The sequence below is a fragment of the Porites lutea genome, chromosome 5 (genome assembly GCF_958299795.1).
Source record: "Porites lutea chromosome 5, jaPorLute2.1, whole genome shotgun sequence".
In the NCBI taxonomy this organism is placed as follows: domain Eukaryota; kingdom Metazoa; phylum Cnidaria; class Anthozoa; order Scleractinia; family Poritidae; genus Porites; species Porites lutea.
The window spans coordinates 22,907,992-22,927,560 of NC_133205.1; the positions used below are offsets into that span (position 1 = coordinate 22,907,992).

Genomic DNA, 19,569 nt, shown 5'->3' on the forward strand with positions numbered 1-19,569 from the left:
CCGAGACCGAAAGTGGAAAGCCCTTCATTGTCAGAAGCCTCAACCAGTCACACTTTTGATGGCGCAACTATTTACAAGCCAACCTCGCCCTGGGGTCCTCTCCTATCAGTCCCTGCAGGGACGGTTAGGAAAGAACCCTGGGAACGAGGTTGCTTGCAAGCTGCCATTCATTTGCCCTTTAAGGCTATATCTCCGGCTATATCCCCATACTCTAATTATAAGCATCATGCTTCATAGAGGTGTTGACTTGTTGTCGTTACAGAACACGGGTGATGAAACCCAGTTTTTCAGGAAAGGCTAAAGGCTATATTTGTTGCTTGGGTAGGTTAAACAGAGAATAAATCTTTGGATTTGCGAATGCGTTCACTCAGGGGCACCCAACGACTGTTTTCTTTAAAATATCTGTTCGGAGAAGCAAACATTGCCTAGAATTTTCTATTACCTGAGGACGGCTAAAAATTTCCATTGACCGTTCTATTCTTGTACAATTTTCGAAGCTTATTTAATAAATTCCCTACGATTTTCGAAAGTTTAATTTTTCACATTTCACCCCCCAGGTTAGGCTATTTTTCGTGAAAAAAAGGAAGCCTAAAATTTTCGGATTCAAAAATGTGATGGAGAGAGGAATCAGAAAAATTATCACTTTCGTAGTACGTTAAATTGCATCTAAAATTTTCGGGAAAATAAACTGAAGCCCTTGTAATTTCGAAAAGACTCAAGTTCCCCTACGATGACCGAACAGATAAAAATTTCATAGCGCCGCTTAAGAGTGCATTTCTAGAGATCTAAAAGTACTCTGGATAGCCAAAAAAATGTTTTTAATGTATGTAGGAGGAAACTGTCGTCGGGTGCCCCTGGTTACTTGCCTATGGACATCTTTCAACAAACTTTAACTCGTATCACATGCCGGTGAGATCTGGTGAGGGAATAAGATTCATCAAAGGAGGAACGCTTAGGATTAGTAGCACATCAAACAACAGCAACAGCTTTAAGACTATGAGTTCTCTGAATGAATTCATTTACCTTCTTTGGAGGTGTGTTGTCAACAAGTATTGGCACAATAGACGTTTTTTCCGAGACAAGTCCAACGGTATTTTCGCACCTAGCAACAAAGTAGTACCTTTCACCAGTCTGTAACTGCAGACCCACCGCTCTCAAAGTTTTGTCCAATCCGTTGTTCACAAAGTCTCCCAAAAGGTGACTGCTGTTTCGTATCGCATAACGGCATAACTTGATACCACTTTCGTTGTCGAGGAATGACGAGATGTTTGCTGTTAAGGTACAGTTGTTCACGCACGGCGTGACATCCGTCATGTGAACTATGTCACCGACCACTGGTGCTGTTAAGTCCACTTTTATTTCATTCGTTGCTGCTACTGTAAACAAACCGGCCCCGTTGGTCACTCGGATTGTGACGTAGTATGATCCAAGGTGGGTTAACTGACAGTCATCGCAAGAGACATTGGTGGCGTTTGGTGGTAGCTCAGTCATAGATTTAATCTGGCAACCAATGGAAATCGATCCCACGCAGAATTCAGTTTTTATAACGTCACTCTCGGGATCGCTTGATTTCCACGAGGCGCTAAGGCTGTCCTTTGGGCCGAGCCACACATTTGAGCTACTTGAAAGCTGAAAATTAGAAAAACACAATTGCTCTGACCTCTCAGAAGAACGAGGGGGTGGATGCAACCACTTGAAGGTTTTCTCTACGACTTTTTTGTCCAATAAAATTTTAAGCGAGAAAGCTCTTCTCTTCAGTAGGTGTTAATTTGTTCCTTAGATTAATTCGATACTACTACTTCTACCGCTAGGACTAACGATGATAATAATGATAATAATAATAATAATAATAATAATAATAATAATAATAATAATAATAATAATAAGAAAAATAATAGTAATAAACATATGGTTAATATTATTGTTATTGTTACTTTTATTATTAATGATGGCTTTTCTACAGAGTAGCTCTACATTCTTCATGGCCAAAAACACTAATAGTCACCCCAGAAATTCAAGCCATTTTTGAGCAACAATGCAAAAAAAAAAAAAAACTTCTGTGCGCTTCTTGGTCTGAAAACATGTAAACAGTTCCCCTAGTGTGAGGATTGTTTCGCTTGTCCACTGTTTTAATAAATCTGCTACTTCAAGGTAATGTTTGTTTCTTTGATAAAACTGCTTTTAATTCAAGTTGAATTGGGATTTAAATTACGATTAGTTGTGATTGGTTCTGCGAGGGCTTACCTCTGTTAAAAGAGGCGGGGAAATGTCCACGAGGAAGCCACCAGACCATCCATGAGAAGTTATTCCAGCACCATTTGTGGCCTCAACAGTCACGTAATATCGCTGACTGTGAGTAAGAGTAAGGTTTGATGTTTTGGCATAGGTTTTAATATCAACGTCTGTGAAGTTTAGAATGTCAGTTCTGTCTGGTGAAGTGCCTATGCTCCAGCGATAATTCACTACACCACTTTCTTGATCCTTGAAAGGTTCCCATATTGCCTCTACCTCTGATGATGAGGATTGATACTGCATATCAATTGTAAGAGACGATCCATCGTGTACTAGACCAGAACTAGCTGCCGTGACGTCAACAACGATCCCATCAGAGTAGGACGTGGAGTTGAAACCATCACCATTCGAGCAAGTTATCTTGCTAACATAGCGAGCGCCTGGGACAAGATTGAGATTTACTCGAGTGAGGTTACCTCTGCTTGGCACAGACTCTGTTAACACGACAGTGTCATTTCCAAACGCAGAACTGTTGTCAGAAGCAGATTGTTCTATTAGTGACCATGAACAGCTAGCAATGCCAGTCTCCTCGTCTTCAAAGCCTTCCCACTGAACCGAAAGAGAATTCATGGAATCCGTGAAATCAATGTCTTGGCCCAGTCCGTCAACTACGGTCCCTTGGGTTGGAGACGTTGAGTCAAAGTTTAGCTTCTTGGAAGACATGACAGATGTAAGGCCAGCTCTGTTTGCAACAATTACAGTGACGTAATAACCTGCTTGAAGTTCAGGCTTGAACGGGCCAATGGTCCCGGTTGTGGACGGTCCTACACTTGTAGCAACGTCTACACATGTAAGGGGCGTGGTTCCTAAGCAGTAATCGCTGCTTTCAATGCCACTTTCGTAGTCCTGCGTGCCATCCCAAGAAACATGAATTTCGACAATGCGCTGTTTTTGGTCAGTCACCACGTGACTAGTGATTACCTCTGCCTTCACTGGAGGGCTCGGATCTACAATAAACCCACTTGAACTCGCCATACTTGACAAGCCGGCAGCAGACGTAGCTTTTATAGTGATGTAATGCTTCTGACCAGCAACCAAAACGTCAACTCCTGGTGCGTTGGGTGCCAAGTCTTTTTCAATGCTCGTCTTGAGGCCTACACTAGTAAAACGTAGGATATCGTTTCTACCGACAGCCGTGCCAACGGCCCACTCGTAGTCAACAACTGGGTCCGTCATGTCGCTTGTAAAAGGATCCCAGTTGGCACCAATAATTCTAGTGCTCGTTGTATAGATGAGATTAACACCTTGTTTTTTGCCATTTCTGACGGATGCCGGAACAGGCCAGACAGATTCCATCCGAAACCCATTTGAACGAGCTGTGCTGTGCAGTTTTGCTTTGCTCCAACAAGTTATTACATTATAGTAAGTGACGTTTTTTAGAAAGTTTAGTTCAAGGTATGTCTGAGGGCGAGTAAAGACTTTCTTTTGTCCGTAGACTGTATTATTACTTATCTCATTTTCAAGCACTGTGTAACCATCTGCGTCCTCTACTCGCCATAAGCACGATTTTACACCACTTTCAGGATCCTCCACACCAAACCAAGACATGGAGACATTCCACTCTTCAAGAACGACATTGTAGTCAACGCCTGTTACATGACTTCCGTCAATAACGGAGCCCATACGAGGAGCAGTAACATCTAATACCATTCCATTGGAGCTGCGAGTCACTGACAGGCCCGCTCCATTTGTGGCTGTTACTGTAACAAAAACTCGTTCTCCTGGATTCGCTTTGCATGTCGGGCAGATGAATGATTTATTCCCTTGAACACTTCTGGTTGCTTGAATCTGGCAACCGCGAGGCTTTGTTCCAATACAGTACTTGCTTTCTACGATACTACTTTCAGCATCATTAATCTCCTCCCAATGCGCTGCAAGGTCTATATTAGGAGAAAAAAAGTCTATATCGTTACCACTTGGTCCATCATGGACGCAGCCATTGACACCCAGGGGAGGTGTAGTGTCTATCCTCAGTGCAAGCGATGATACATTTGTACTTGAACCTGCAAAGTTCGTTGCTATCACTGTTATGTGGTAGACAGCTCCCTGAAGAAGACTTAGGCCATTTTTATTTACTCGAGTTGCGAGATGAACGTCTTCAAAGCTAATAATGTCGTCTAGGCTTGGTCGAGTTCCCATGGCGAATTGATAATTCCTGATATCACTTTCTGGGTCTGTAAATGGAGGCCAAGTGGCGGTTACAGAGGTTTTGTCCGACTGATATTGATAATGTTGATCATGTGAAACACCGGCTATGATGGGACCGTTCTGAATGGGAGGTGTGTCGTCGATTACGAAAGTGGTAGATGAAGAGGAAGTAAGGCCTGCGTGGTTTGTACACTCGACAGTTGCATTGTAGCTTTGACCATGAGAAAGGTGGACATGGTGAGGAAGAGAGATATTACCTAAAGTTTCATTGCTACTGTGGAAGAACAGAACGTCACCCACTTGATTCTCTACAGAGATATTACATTTGCTTATGCCACTTTCGCGGTCTCTAAATTCTTTCCATGAAATAATAATACCCTTTCTGTCATGGAAGGTTTTCGTTATGTGGCTGTTTGAAGACTGTCCAACGTAAACTTTTCCTGCACGTGGTGGAGTGCTGTCAAAGACCAGGGCATCTGAGCATGACCGTGACACAAGACCAGCCCGATTTCTTGATGTTACCGTAACGTAATATTTAATACCGGATCTAAAGACCAGATCAGTCGTTGTCGTATTGGCGTAGTTTAACCGTCCGATGTTAACAAGTGACTGCACTTGAGTGCCACATTTGCTTGTACCAATGGCCCACTTGTAGTACCATACCTCACTTTCAGGTTCGGCGAATCGGGTCCAGTAAGCTGCAATGCTTGATGCTGAAGCAGAGTAGAAGGAACTTTCTTGGTCGTTGTATATCCATTCGCCTTGCGACCCAAAACCTGGGTAGATTACACTTGGATTTGGAGGTGTCCCATCTGCTATTACGCCATCTGAAACAAGTTCTCTAACAGCTCCTGCCTGATTCGTGACTTTTAGATGAACGTAATATTTTGTTCCACTCGATAGATTAAGAACAGCTTTACTTCTAACGTGGGTTGAGAGTCCAGCATCAGTGTAGCCTTGAACACTGGTCTTGTCATTTGTACTGGTTCCAATGCTCCACTCAAATTTTTCGATTCCACTTTCCAAGTCCCAGATTCCTTCCCAGTTAGCGGCCATACTTGACAAAGAGGACTGGTATTTCAGATCGGGTTCAATAATCCCGTCGTGCACCACCCCAAGGCTCGGAGGGCTGAAATCTATGAGAACGCCATCTGAGCTGAGGCACTGGCGCAGCCCGGCCTTGTTTACGGCGCAGACGATGAAGTAATAGACATCATCACTTAATGATAGGCCACCCGCAGTAGCTGAAGTGTTAAGGCCTATATTCTTGAAAGAAAAAACATCGGCATTTCTGCCACGACTTTTGCCTATTCCGTATTCGTAATAATGAATTCCAGATTCACGGTCCGCAAAACCGTCCCACTGTGCTGATAATGCTGTGGTGTTGTCTTGAAAGTCGATGTCCGAACCTGTCATTCCGTCTCGCACCTGGGCGTTTCGCGTATCCGGTGGTGTGACATCGGCGACAAAGCCATCCGAGGATACCTCGTTACTAAACAAACCAGCTTTGTTTTCAGCCTTGATTTTTACGCAGTATCGCTGGCCATTAACAAGTGTGACGTTGGATAGCACAAAAGAAGTGGCCGTTGGAGGATCTAGCTTGACGAATGCATTTTCTGTGACGTGGTAGTTTCCAGTGATACAACTTCCCACCGCATAGTGGTACTGCTTGACTGCAGTATGAGGCTCGGGGAAATTTTCCCAAGACCCATAAACATGATGAATCTCAGCTTGATAGTCGATATCCACCTTGTATGTTGGTCCGTCGAACACTTCTCCAGGTGATGGAGGGGTGGAGTCAGGTATCACCAGGACTGAGTACGCGTCTTTATATAACTTAGCTCTATTGTAGGCTCTTATAATGACATAATATTCTTTTCCTTGAATAAGTGCTAGATTGTGAAATGTTGCAGATGTAGGCAGATTGGACCCAGAAACTTCTGTCAAGTCAGAGTTTGACAGTGACTTGTCGGCGGGGATGATTGCCCATTCATATCGCTGAAGTCCGCTATGTGCGTCTGAGAAACCAATCCACTGTACTTTTACTGATGATATACTTGAAATGTAAACACACGATGTTCCATTTTTAACGTCATTTACTCCTGTAACGACCACTTTTCCTGTGAACACAGGATGTGTTGTGTCTACAGTAACACCATCCGTAGTAATGTCAGTGCTAAGTCCCACTGCATCGACTGCTTTCACGGTAACGAAGTATTTTGTGTTATTCTTAAGAACCAACCCGTTAAGCGTTATGTTAGTGGCATTGCCAGCAGGTGTCCAGGGAACAATTATACCTCCACCGTCTTCTGTGACTTTGTATCTGTACTCCACAATTCCACTCCCTTTACTTCCATCACTGAAACCATTCCAATTAGCTGCTATCATGGTGTCTTCTGATTGGTAGTCTACATCATGGACGTGTCCATCATTTACAGTACCAGCTAGCGGTACATCGTGGTCTATCAACACACAGTCTGATTTGACTGTGGTGGGAAGACCAGCCTCGTTATAACCTGTGACAACTGCGCAGTAGCTCTCACCAGAAACTAAATTAAGGTTAGTTGCTGTACTAATGCGGTTAAGGTCTGTGTCCTTAAATGACGTGATTAATCCGGTGCCTACCCGCTCTACCGCCCAAGAGTATCGTGAAATGGGAGAATGAGAATCATTAAAGATGTCCCAGTTTGCGCTGAACGTTTTTGCCCATTTAGCGAATTTCAAATCAAAGCCGACCTGATTACCATCATAGACCTTTCCTGCAATAGGTGGTGATGTGTCGATGACAACCCCGTCACTTGTGAGGTCTGAAAACAGGCCCGCTTTGGTGTAAGCTCGAACAACGAATTTCACTTTTGAGCCGTCTGTGATGCTGTTAAATGATTTTTGTGCGCTAGTGTTCTGATGAACAGTCGTAAATGGCATAAGCTCGGTGGTCTGATTTGTGTCAAAAGGGGTTATGAGAACTTTCCAGTCGTACTTTCTTACACCGTATCTTGTTTTTACTCCACCCAAGTTTACTTGCAATAATTTGGTGTCTTGGTAACTAAGGTCAGCTTCAGACCCATCGCGAATCCAACCATCTTGTGGCTTCGAGGTATCAATGACGACCACACCACTACAAACAAGTTGAGGTACGTTGTTTCTTATATCCGAAGCTTGTATGGAAACTTTATAGCTGTTGGTATCCTGGAGAATAAGCCCTGTAAAAGTTTCATGCATGTGATAAGCTATAAACACGTGAAAACAAATATGAGCAAACAAATGAGTTCTGGCCCCAGTTGTTCGAAAGTTGGATAGCGCTATCTAACGGATAAGTGTTAGGGAAACCAACTGCACTATCCAGTGGATAATGATTTATCCGGGGGGATAGCGTTATCCACCTTTTGAACAACTGGGGCCTGGATTCATTCGACTTAAGAACGCCGAAAATTTCAGAGGTGTCTCACGTCCAAACAATGTAAGGCGGTCTGTTTAAACAACAGGACCCCTAAAACCGTCTGTTAATTAAACGTTTAAAGAACTGGTCCTGGTTGTTCAAACGTTGGATAGCGTTATCCATCGGATAAATCTCTATCCAGCGGATAGCGTAATGGATTTCCGTAATACTTATCCTCTGGATAGTGATTTATACGGTGGGTAGCGCTATCCAACGTTTGAACAACTGGGGCCTCGTATCTAGAAATATCTAAATTTTTTGTATCTATCATTTTATATCTGGCTGATTTGACTTGTTCTCGCCTTTTCGGACTCAAAGCCCCCAGGAACATGTTCGGGTTTCGCCATATGAAAATGGAGTGAAAAGTTACAGGGCAATTTTGGAGTAGCTTTAGAAAGAAGGTGATGATGCAGAAATGCCACTCTACTATGTAGGTCTATACTACTATAGTTTGCACTTCAGTGCCTCATGGACTTTTCATAACACTAGCTGTTATCCAAAGCAAGCAAAGCTTCCATTTCCGCTACCGTCAGTGGAAAAACTGGATCAACAGTAACCAGACAGTAGCCTGAATTTCATCCGATTACTTCGAGTCGTTATTACTGAGGGAGTAATAACGACTCGAAGTAATCGGATGAAATTCGGGCTAACCAGACAGTTGCTTAAAAGTAAAAAAGCTAACTTGCTTCCTTTTCCGAAGCGAGAAGTTGCAAATGGACCTCTGACAAGTCTTACACAATTCATGAGCAGACACGCTTTGGAAGACTCTTGGGTTCTGTGCAAGTAAGGGAACGTACCCTTGGTACTTTGAGGGTTCCGGAGCCCCCTCCCTCTGTTCCTTATATTACGACTTACGGGCTACTCTGTTAGGGTGCAGAAGTGTTCTCGTGCTCCTATGAACGTTAACTATGAAAACATGTCTGGCCCCTGCTGAAAGTCAGTAAATTTTGTCAAATGTACACGTGACATAAGCATGCCTTTTAACTTAAGCTTTCCTGAGTGACTAATTTCAGACAACTTTAAGCTCCCTTTCCTCCTTGTAAAAAGCCTCACTGCGAAAGCACCTGCAAGTCGTGTATCAATCGCGAAGGGGTGACCTCCAAATACATTTTACAAACAAAACGTGAGAGGGAAGTCAGCCTAAAAGGGTAGAGATTTTCACAAAGTTTATCAAAATGTGCATGAAAGGGCACGGAAAAATCACTGAGGAAGAGGGAGCAACCTCGAAACGTCCGGTTTTTGTGTTGCGCGGTATTTCCCATTTTTTTATGCTAAAAGGGTGGTCCGGCCTACAATCTTTAAGACGTCCTCTGATGTAATTGTGTTACATTTAACTGATTTAACTACGAACATTAAACAAAGCATTTCCATTGAGCAGCCATTGATTAGTTTTTAGTGACCCCACAGACACGTTCCATGATTGACACTGGTGTATTCATTACTGAGCAGTGTTTTATTTTAGAAAAATGACATCTACCTACCTGTAATAGTTTGCTGCGAGTTACTGTTAGGAAATGTCCCGTTCAATGGTGATGCAGTGTTGCAGGCGGAAGATGCAGATAGCAAAAACCATCTGAACGTCAAATGGCCACAGGAGACAGAAAAGCCAGAGACACGAAGGTAGAGTTTGTCAGTGAGGTGCTGATAGCTAACAACTGACTGAAATGTGCTATCCATAAATTTGGCTGTGCCAGTTCTTATGTTAATCCTGTCTTGCACTGCTCCGGGACATGTCCCAAGGTTACCATCACACCTAGATAATAAATGGGGACCGTGTTGCTAGCGTCTTCCATATCATACGACCCCTTTTTTCCCGATCCCTTCGCATTAGGGAAGAAAAAGGTGATCAGAAATTTCGAAGAGCTTATAGAAAAATGATGATCTGTACTATTATGTGAAGGAGTAGCACCTTATACAGTAAAAACCCATATAAAACAAACCGTGTTTTGGGGGTTAAGGCTGATTTTGTCCTTATATATTGGGCGTTTCCGCAAAATCAGCCTGAAATGTTCCTAAGGTGTTCTTAAAATTGTTTCTAAATACTGCATAGACTACCAACAGATGAAATCAATGTGCAAGCAAACCATTTTAATTAATTGACGGATGGATGGAACTAACCTTAACTGCATTAATCAAGGCAATAATGTTACATTGGGGGGGAGGGGGGGTAGCAGTTCTGGTGATACACAACTCGAAACTCAGGAAAAGTCTTGCAAATTCAAAATGCACCAGCTCCTTCTCCCTCCTTCCATGTAACTATTACCCTAGTAGGTTATTCTAATCTAACTGGCAGCCACTTTTTTTTTTATGTAAGATCAATTTTCATTTTTCAGGCTGAATGTGTTCATATGTATATGGTACTTTTTTGACCAACGTTCAGCCTGAGTGTTCACTCGTTCTTTTATGCAGGTTTTTACTGTATCGTAAGCGTGATTTTCTCTCCCCCCTCGACTACCGAAAAAAGAGCGGCCGTTTCAGAGTTTATGGATACCAATCCAAACGTAACCGGCCTGTTAACACTGAATCGTTACCATTCACTTGACATCTAAGAATATTTTTTTCCAAATGGTTTCAGATATATTTGAATTTTTACTGTCCATTTGAGAAAAAGGGTGCAATGATCCAGGGCACATAATATATCATAGTTATATATATAGTTTTCGTACACAAACGAGGACTTGTTTGTTTACTACAAAATCGTCCTCCTCATCGTTCATTACCTTTCAGGCCGGTCACAAACGTCGACAGGAGGTCGGCAAATGGTCCCTGTTGCTCTCATAATGTCTCTGCACGTTCCATCACCAACACACTGGGAAGTCTTGATACAACTTGAAGACGGGTGAGATGACTGACAAGAGTATGGTTGGCCTACACACCTGATGAAAGTACCACAATTCCTTAAATCTTACTTCACAGGATTGGTTGGAAGGACGCGCTCGCCCTGCCGTGACCATATTTTTTACGGAGTCATGATTGAAACAGCTGCTCATAACATTTGGCACTTTCCAGGCACCATTAATTAACCTAAATTTTGTCCAAAGTTTAAAATAATTTAACTCCAAAAAGGCGGTTCCAAGGTAATTTCCATTCCAATCAATCCCGCTATTCAAGGTTAATACGATTTCATATCCGTATCCACGGTTTCATGTCCCGTGTGGGCATACTAGGCCCTCCCAATTCCCCCTCCAATCCTGCGCCTTGGATTAACCGGGTGAATATAGGGTGAACGTTTGTTGCGATTATAGTTTAACGTCCTAAAGAATTCTTTTCTTGTATTGCTGTTTATTTTATGTGTTAGAAAGCCTGGAATCTAACTGGCTTACATACAATGCACATGCTTCAGCAATGGCGGATCCAGACCTCCAGATAAGGTGAGGGAACGATCATCCAGACCCTGAGATAGGAGCGCGGGGGAGTCGGTCTAAAAATCCTTTTCGGCCCTTCGGGCCTCCGTTTGGTCTACAAATAAGGGGGCGCCCCCCGGGCCCCTCCCCTGGGTCCGCCACTGTTCAGTGTAAGATAAAACAGAGTTAAAAGAGGATAGAACAGTCCACATGTATTTGTTCAAAATAAATTCAAAAGGAAATGGAAGGAAAAAACAGTTTGGCAATGGTCCTGATATAAAAAGAGCTCGTTCCATGTTTTCAGTAAATATATCGTTTAAAGGTTTGTATATCAGTTTTAAGATCTGCTTACGGCCGCATTTCCTTAATAGGATACCTTGGAAAGATTCGGAGTCGGCATCTATTGGGCCTGCAAAGAGGTGACGTGAACGTGTTGTGAGGTTACTGGTTTAACCGTATGGAGAAAGGTAAGAGAGTACAGTATTCCAGTAATTTGTTCTCACTGATTTTTCTAATTAGATTGGACAATTAGTTCTCTAGTGAACATTTCAAGTCTTGTTCTAGAGTCTTGAGTTTGCGGTTTCCGACCAATGATTTTTCACCAAATAAATCGACCTCTAAATAAAACGATTTCCCTGTAATTTTTTTCTAGTAAAATGACTTTTAACAGCACCTGCCGGCATTACAAGTGTCCTGCTTGGTGCATGAATCTTGATCGTCACAAGCTACAGGAGGACGGTTTGACCAGGCACTGTTAGCACGAGCTGTTGGGTCGTCCAGGACACACCACTGACACGGGTTTGACGGATTTAAGGTCTGGTGTCCATAGTCTTGACCTACCAGGTGTGAAGAAAAGAGTGTGTTGTATTTGGTAATCATGTCGCCTTTACGTAGTAGGATCAATAAATATTTAGGTTTGTGGGAAACTGCCCACCTACGCCTCCCCTAAGCCAGCATTAACACTTCTCGTTCAGAGTAAAATGTTTTTTTAGGGGAGGGGTAGGTGGGCAGTTTCCCAGGAACCTAAATTGATCCACCTTGTAAATCTTATTGTCGGAAGTTAAATCTCAAACTTTAAATTCAAAGTGTATCCAACATCAATACAGGAACGGAAACCCCATTCCCATCATTTTTTTGTCCTCAGCCCGCTACGTGCTTAATAAAACCTGTGTCAAGAACCTAGAAGGCTCTGGGATTGCTTCTTAAGATACGTTAACTCTAATTATGTTCATGATCCGTCCTGTTTTTGTCCTTGTTGTTACCAGCTGACTTATCTCTTGCAAATCGGCTGTAAGTTAACCTGCGAGCGAGCGCTCGGTTAGATTTCCTGTGAGTGGTTATCATCTCATTTAGATTAAGTGCAGGTCCCCTATGACCCCTTGCAATATAGTCCTAGTGCCCCAAGAAAATGCCTGGATAGTAAGAGTTTGCTGTATAAATTCATTTACACACCTGCTATCTTGCACATACACTTGTTGTTTACGAATCCAAATCCTGTTTTCAGACTGCAGGTATAGCCATTGCAGTATTGGCACCCGGAATTACACGTGAATGGGGTGGCACTGCATTGGCCACTGCGACACGTGTCATCACGTGTGCACTTGTCACCATCATCACATGCCACGCCTTCGCGATTTGTCCAGGTGCTCGTGCTGCTGCTTGGATTACACCACTTAAAATTAGATGGAAACCAGAAGTTATCAGACTTGTAGTTAGTTAAATAACTGTGGTGTTTGTTTCCAAAGTAAGTGACGTTAGGACGGTGACAAGTGTCAGGAGAATGGCGTCTGCTATAGCAGGTTGAATTCTGAATCACGGATTTTTGAAGCATATTCCGTGTACTGGGTATTTATTGCCGAGAAAAGTGATGGCGCTTGCATACATCTTTTGCAACACTAAGGGAATGGAAATGCTCAACTATCTCTGGATCAAAAGAAAAGAGAATCAGCGTCGTTGCCATTTCAACAACGACACTGTTTTTCTTTTCCCCTGCACTATTCTTGCGAGTTTAAATTACTTATCAGATTTGAGGCCACGCAGCCCTCCTTGGGTTGAATTGGTGTATCATGTGTTTTCAATCGTGGTTGCTTGTATTTTTTTTACAGACTGAATTAATCTGTTATAAACTTATTCTTACCTCAGAGGGCTTCATTGAATCGCTCTAACAGTATTTACCTTCTCACAGATTAAATACAATAGGATACCAAGTACAATACGAAAGTATTATCTTTCTACCTGACAAGGGTTTCCTGGTTTGTAATGATTCTTAGCGTAGCAAGTCCTTTGGTTGCCATTTTGTATAATACAGTGTCCTGGGTTGATTGGACAGCCCCGTCCGTCATGTGTCTCGCACGGAAGGCAGTTGTACGGGGTGCCCACGCACGCTCCACTGATACATCGGTCATCTTTGGTCTTTAAGTTGTTGTCACTGCATTTAAGATTGTTGTTGTTGGTCCACTGATATTTGTTGTTGCTGTCACATTGCTGGAAGAGAACATGTTAATTTAAGAAGGTAGAAAACGGTAAGGTAAGTTAGTGCAGGAGACTAACAGAGACGGTTTAAAGTCAAGTTTTCAATCAGAGAAGGCTCCTTAAATTACCAGAAAAAGCGACGACTTTAACGACGTGGACAAGTCATTGATGAATCGGAAGAATTGAAATGAATAGTCGAAAGTCTACCTAACTAGGTGACTAGCTGTTTTCCAGGTTTAGCCATGAAATAAACAAATAAGAGTGATAAACGGAGAAGCGTAAGGGCAAGACACTGTGTCCCAATAGCGAGACCATTCACAGGCGACCGTAACGCACTAGAGGAACGCTGACGTGACTCTTGCTTGCGAGCGGTGTTGTGTTACAAACGGTTATTTACAAAGGCTTGTATCGGATGTAACCGGTTTTTCGTAAAAGAGAGAACAAATGTTATGTTTTTAAATAAAATCCACTTACCTTATTGCCTTACTGTATTCTTTGCTGTTTACCGGCGTCTCAGGCCGTTTTGAAGCGTTTTCGGCGACCAAAATAGCGCTAAAACGCTTCAAAACGGCCTGAGACGCGGGCAAACTACAAAGAATACAACAAGGCAATACGGTTAGTCGATTTTATTTAAAAACATAACATTTGTTCTCTCTTTTAAGAAAAACCGTTTACGTCCCATACAAGCCTATGTAAATAACCGTTTGTAACACAACACTGCTCGCAAGCAAGAGTCACGTCCGGGTTCCTGTAGTGAGCTTGGGCCGCCTGTAGACCATTCGGCGATAGCAATCCATGCTAACCTTGGGTGTTTCCAAAACGAAGACCCGAAAACGAAGACCTTAAACCTAAGACCCCGTGGACTAAAACGAAGACCCCCTGGACTAAAACAAAGACCCTATGAACTAAAACGAAGACCCCTTGGACTAAAACGAAGACCCTTTGGACTAAACGGAGACCCATGTAGATTTTGAACTCTTGCGAAAGACAACGCCCTCTTCGGTAATTTGTTACGGCGATTTGAGCTGATTTGGGAATATTGTGGAATTTTTCTCTGCGCTATTTAATTGTGATAGTGAAGTCTATCACTTACCTTTTCTTCCAAAAGGTGTCTCCATCCGTCTCTTTACAGGTTTCTTTGAACATATTTCGAGTGTTAAATCACTTTGGATGTGTTTACGGCGATGATGACGTCAGTTTTGTATAAATAAAAATTTTTCATTTTGTTATTTCGAGAAAGCCTTCGATGCCTTGTGGTAACGTCTTAGATACGACGTAACTGTCCCGGGATCGAATCTTGCAGAACCGATGTATTTTTTTTTCCTTTTCTTTTATTTTCTTTTATTTTTTACTACAGTTATCATTATAACAACTGTTTGAGCCGTAAAAGATGAGTCATTTTTTTACAATAGAGGTCAGAATAAAGAAACAGGGTTATAAATATAACCCGGCATATATACTATTAAACCTTGCTTACATGAAACCCGAAATGTACAGCTTTACTCGAGCGATGTTCTGGATCGACAGCATTTTTCTGTTGATGAGGTAAAAAGTAATAAAAAGAGCGCGAGGTTCCCCTCTCCTTGAATTCATCAATGTTAAATGTCTTGTTGTTATTTCCTTCCTACGCCGGTTATTTTGTTTTGTACTTGTATTGATCGATACAATTGTTCGACATTTTAGAACGCTAGAGCACGCGGTCGATTGAAGAAAAGGTGAGTGATAGACTTCATTATCACAATCAAATAGCCCAGAGGAAATTCCACAACACTCCTAAATCGCCGTAAGAGTTTAATCCACAGGGGTCTTCGTTTTAGTCCAGAGGGTCTTCGTTTTAGTTCATGGGGTCTTCGTTTTTGTCCAGAGGGTCTTCGTTTTAGTCTAGGGGTCTTCGCCTTAGTCCAGAGGGTCTTCGTTTTAGTTCACGGGGTCTTAGGCCTTAGGTCTTCGTTTTTGGGTCTTATGAGTGTACAGCTAGTCCTAATTACTCCTAATTGGCTGCAATTTTCCCTCTTGAAATGACCCATTACCTCCCGCAAAAAGTCACAATGGTGGCCCTGTTAGAGGGGGTAGGACATGCAATGCCTTCTGGGTGGTCCATCCGAAATTTTTCGTTTTTCGGCGAAAAAAGCTCCCTTTATATTTGGGCTGTGCCACAGGTAGCCCCCTTCAAAAACTATTCAGGGATTTGTACCTGGCACTGATATCCTGGACGTAAGGTGCCATGGGTAAAACACTTCTTAACTCCACCATCCTGAATAACGCAGTAACCGGGCTTAACGCGACACGCGTCGTTGTAGCACTCTTCGCACGGAAGGCAAGTGAATGGTGTTCCAGAGCAAACACCACCTGAACAACGGTCGTTCCTAGTGCATGCCACACCGTCACTACAAGGTAATGCGTCACTGTTTGTCCAGGCCATCTTGTTGGCACTGTTACAGTCCTGTCAGAAGCGAATTAAATTAATTAGCCTTTCGGTTTGAACCAAAAGGTTTAGACGGCAGCAACAATATACTTTTAGTAGATAGTTTCCCTCACCAACATTACAACTTTTTTAATTTAGCGGACAAATTGTTTGGATGGTACACCCATCACAATCAGTGTATAATCTTTTAAAATTAACGTGTGCGAGAAAAAGACCAGCTTCTTATTGCAAATGTTTGGCTTTGGGTTTTGCTATGTTATCTAGTGTTGACACTTGAAGCCCTCATCAAAATGAACATTTTTGATGTCGTCCATCTAGATATATATATATTTTTGATATTTTATTATTTTTGGTGAAATCGGTATGCATAATGGGGCAGATATCAAAATTGTGTATTGGATTCGACCCTTCTTAGTTGTTGAAGAGTACAGGACCTCGTCCTTATTTGTGCTTTTGAGGTTATAAATGAATTGTTAATCTAAATGAAAATTAGGATGCGAGATATGGATTCATTTAAAAGTACTGGATGAACTAGCAGATTGATGCAATGTGAAAAGCTCCGAACACACTGTGCAATTTCGGTCAAACGACGTGATTTGAGTAAAAACCTGTTGTTCTATGAGCAATTACCGGACTCGTGTGTCTCAATTCTTAAACTCTATTGTATTTTTTTTCTCACCTGGCACTTATTGCTCGGGTTCACTGCTCCATAAGCGTAACACGAGCCACTAATTTTGCATTGTCTCAGTTCACACCGTGTTCCAAGTTTGGTGTAGCATGAATGGCATTGGCAGGTATAACTTCCGAATGTATTTGTACAGATGTGCTGGCAGGGATTTCGTAGGCATTCATTCACGTCTGCAAGAACAGAAGACTATTTAACACGATTCACAAAGTGCATTGCAACATACTGTACAGAGTGGGGCGGGGGAATTCTTATGACTTGGTTATCAAAGGGTATGTAGTCTCTAAAGCTTTTCTTTTCGTGATTTTAGAATCTAATGTCGCCTAAATCCGGTCGGATTTTTGTAATTTTCCTATCATTAGGTAAAAGCTGCCCATCTTGAACATTTTACGGATGCTTCCACTTCCTCGTTTTCTCTGACTCATGGTAAACAAAGTCATCCCCTAGCCTCGAGCAGATAGATGTAACCTGCTCCAAATAGTGCAAGCCGATTACGATGGTAATCTATACCTTGTTTAAAAGTCAAAAGAAGGGTGCTAAAATGCTGTCAGAATGTTGCACCTCAAGTATGGTATTCCCCATTAAACAATATTAGGGCCTTTACTGTTTTTGCTATATATCAATGATTTGCCCAATTGTCTGTCTCACTCTGTGCCAAGAATGTGTGCTGGTGATACCCATCTTATTCGTATGGTAATATCCATTCCATTCAGTCTTCCCTGAACGAGGACTTGCTCAACATAAATCGCTGGCTTACCACAAATAAACTAACGCTAAATATGACTAATACTGAGTTCGGGTTAACCGGCTCAAGGCAAAAACTTAATAATCTACCTTCTCTGCCTTCTTTGAATATAAATAACGTTCCAATCAAACATTCTCAATGCTCTAAGTCTCTTGGCGTGCTTATTGACGAAAATCTAATGTGGGAAAACCATGTTGACGCTTTGTCTAAGAGAATTGCATCTGGTATTGGAGCTATAAAACGCATCAATCATTGTTTGCCCCCTACCGCCTTGCATGATGTATGTTAACCTTGTCCAATCACATTTTGAATATTGCAGAGTGGTATGGGGTACGTGCAGCACGCGTTCTCACAAACTCCAAACATGATGCAGATGTAAATATACTTTAAAATGACTTGGGGTGGCAAAACCCTGAAACTCAGCGGCAAATTCAGAAGGCTGTGATGGTGTATAAATCTTTGAATTGCCTTGCACTTGATTACATGTCTTCAAAATTCATATTACGCTGCGACATATTTAATTCTTATAACCTTAGAGATTCTGAAAACAATCTTGCTGTTCCCTTGCCACGAACCAATTACTATAGAAATAGCTTCTGCTACAGAGGGACTGTTCTGTGGAACATTTTGTCCACTGATGTAAGACAAGCAAAATCTTTTACTAGCTTTCGTAAACTGTTAACTTCTATCTCGAACACAGGGAGGGAAGGAGTGTTAAGTTTTGCATACAAGAATAATTTGCATTTGCGCGGAAATGACTTCAATACCAGACAAAATTGGGGTGTCATATCCCTTATTAAAACCCTGGTCAAAAGGTCTCAAGATGATCGAGAAACTTGTAAAAAGCAGAAACTCTTTAATTATTGTTGTGAGATATTGAAAGGAGTAAGTTGAACGCGTGTTGTCTTTGTTTTGTTTTAAACTTTGTCTCGACATCGCCTCAACGTTTCCTTTGTTTTGAACTATGTTGAAGCTGGTTAATAGGTCTCTCAAAACAAATTGATCAAGTGAGTAATTACACTTAACGCAAAACTTCGGACGCTCTTTGCACTTTGTAGGTCGGTTTTGCCTCCAGAAGCTATTAGTTTGAAGTTCGGTTACTCTTTTTTCCAACAAGCTGGATAAAATATTTAGAAAATTCCTCTGAACCTTAACCCTGACCTCGCCCTAACCTTTGATCTACCCTCCAACAGTTCATGACATCAGTCATGTGCAGTTGGGAGGTTTTTAATATAACAACCTCATCCCCAGGGCGATTTTCCCTGGAGATAAATCTCAGAGAATGAATCCCCATATATAGGCCCTCTACCCATCGTAATCCCTTTAACGTCGGGGGTGCGAGAGTTGCGATGAATGCGAAACAAGAGAGGATAAAGAGGTCTTATCCTCTCTTTGTGCGAAATGATAACTGTTTTTTGAGAGGTTTTTCTTCATTTCAGCACGTATCAATTTGGAATTAGCGTCGAGAAACAGAAGGAAAGGAAATTGGATTTGAAATAATGTGTTGACAGGCTGAACACGACTGACAAGCCCATGAGTGTGAAACGTCACCGCCCTAAGTATTCTTTAAAACAAGAACGGTTTTCTTTTTTTTCTTTTTAGCTCGTAGGTTATGAAGTGCATGGAGTATTTTAATTTTTCACTCAGCAAATCTTAATTTGGTCGCTCTAATGAGTCTCCGTGGAACATTGAGAGGTCATGAGGCATTTAATAATTGTTTTGTGGTTTCCGGTGTGGTTTACACAGCGGATTACTTTGATATTTAGAAGCAGTTGTCTTTTTAAGCAACAATTTTCTTTGACATCTTTAAAGGTAGCTTTTTCTTGCAGCTAAATAACCTTTTGTTAGTGATTTTAGTTTCTTTGGTTTCTTCTTCATGTATCTCGTTTGCAGGATGCTGAATTCTCACGGTAAATTAGCTTCAGATCCGAATTGTTGCTTAAACAGAAGCTACACCAAAAACATTCTTCGGGGACTGATACATTCAATTTTGTTTTTCCTGATATTAGTGCGTACTTA

The 19,569-nt window shown here is 41.9% G+C and overlaps 1 protein-coding gene across 1 annotated transcript in view; it reads right to left on the minus strand.

The window, feature by feature from the left end:
• The window catches only part of LOC140938638 (uncharacterized), a 33,557-nt gene that overhangs the window by 596 nt on the left and 13,392 nt on the right, over nt 1–19,569 (minus strand). The window contains exons 2-10 of the mRNA XM_073388135.1: nt 16,800–16,978; nt 15,890–16,138; nt 13,459–13,707; nt 12,676–12,895; nt 11,897–12,059; nt 10,600–10,755; nt 9,361–9,632; nt 2,245–7,643; nt 1,024–1,629 (exon numbers count right to left, since the gene is read on the minus strand). Coding sequence (XP_073244236.1) covers nt 1,024–1,629; nt 2,245–7,643; nt 9,361–9,632; nt 10,600–10,755; nt 11,897–12,059; nt 12,676–12,895; nt 13,459–13,707; nt 15,890–16,138; nt 16,800–16,978 — 7,493 coding nt within the window. The remainder of the gene's footprint in view (nt 1–1,023; nt 1,630–2,244; nt 7,644–9,360; nt 9,633–10,599; nt 10,756–11,896; nt 12,060–12,675; nt 12,896–13,458; nt 13,708–15,889; nt 16,139–16,799; nt 16,979–19,569) is intronic.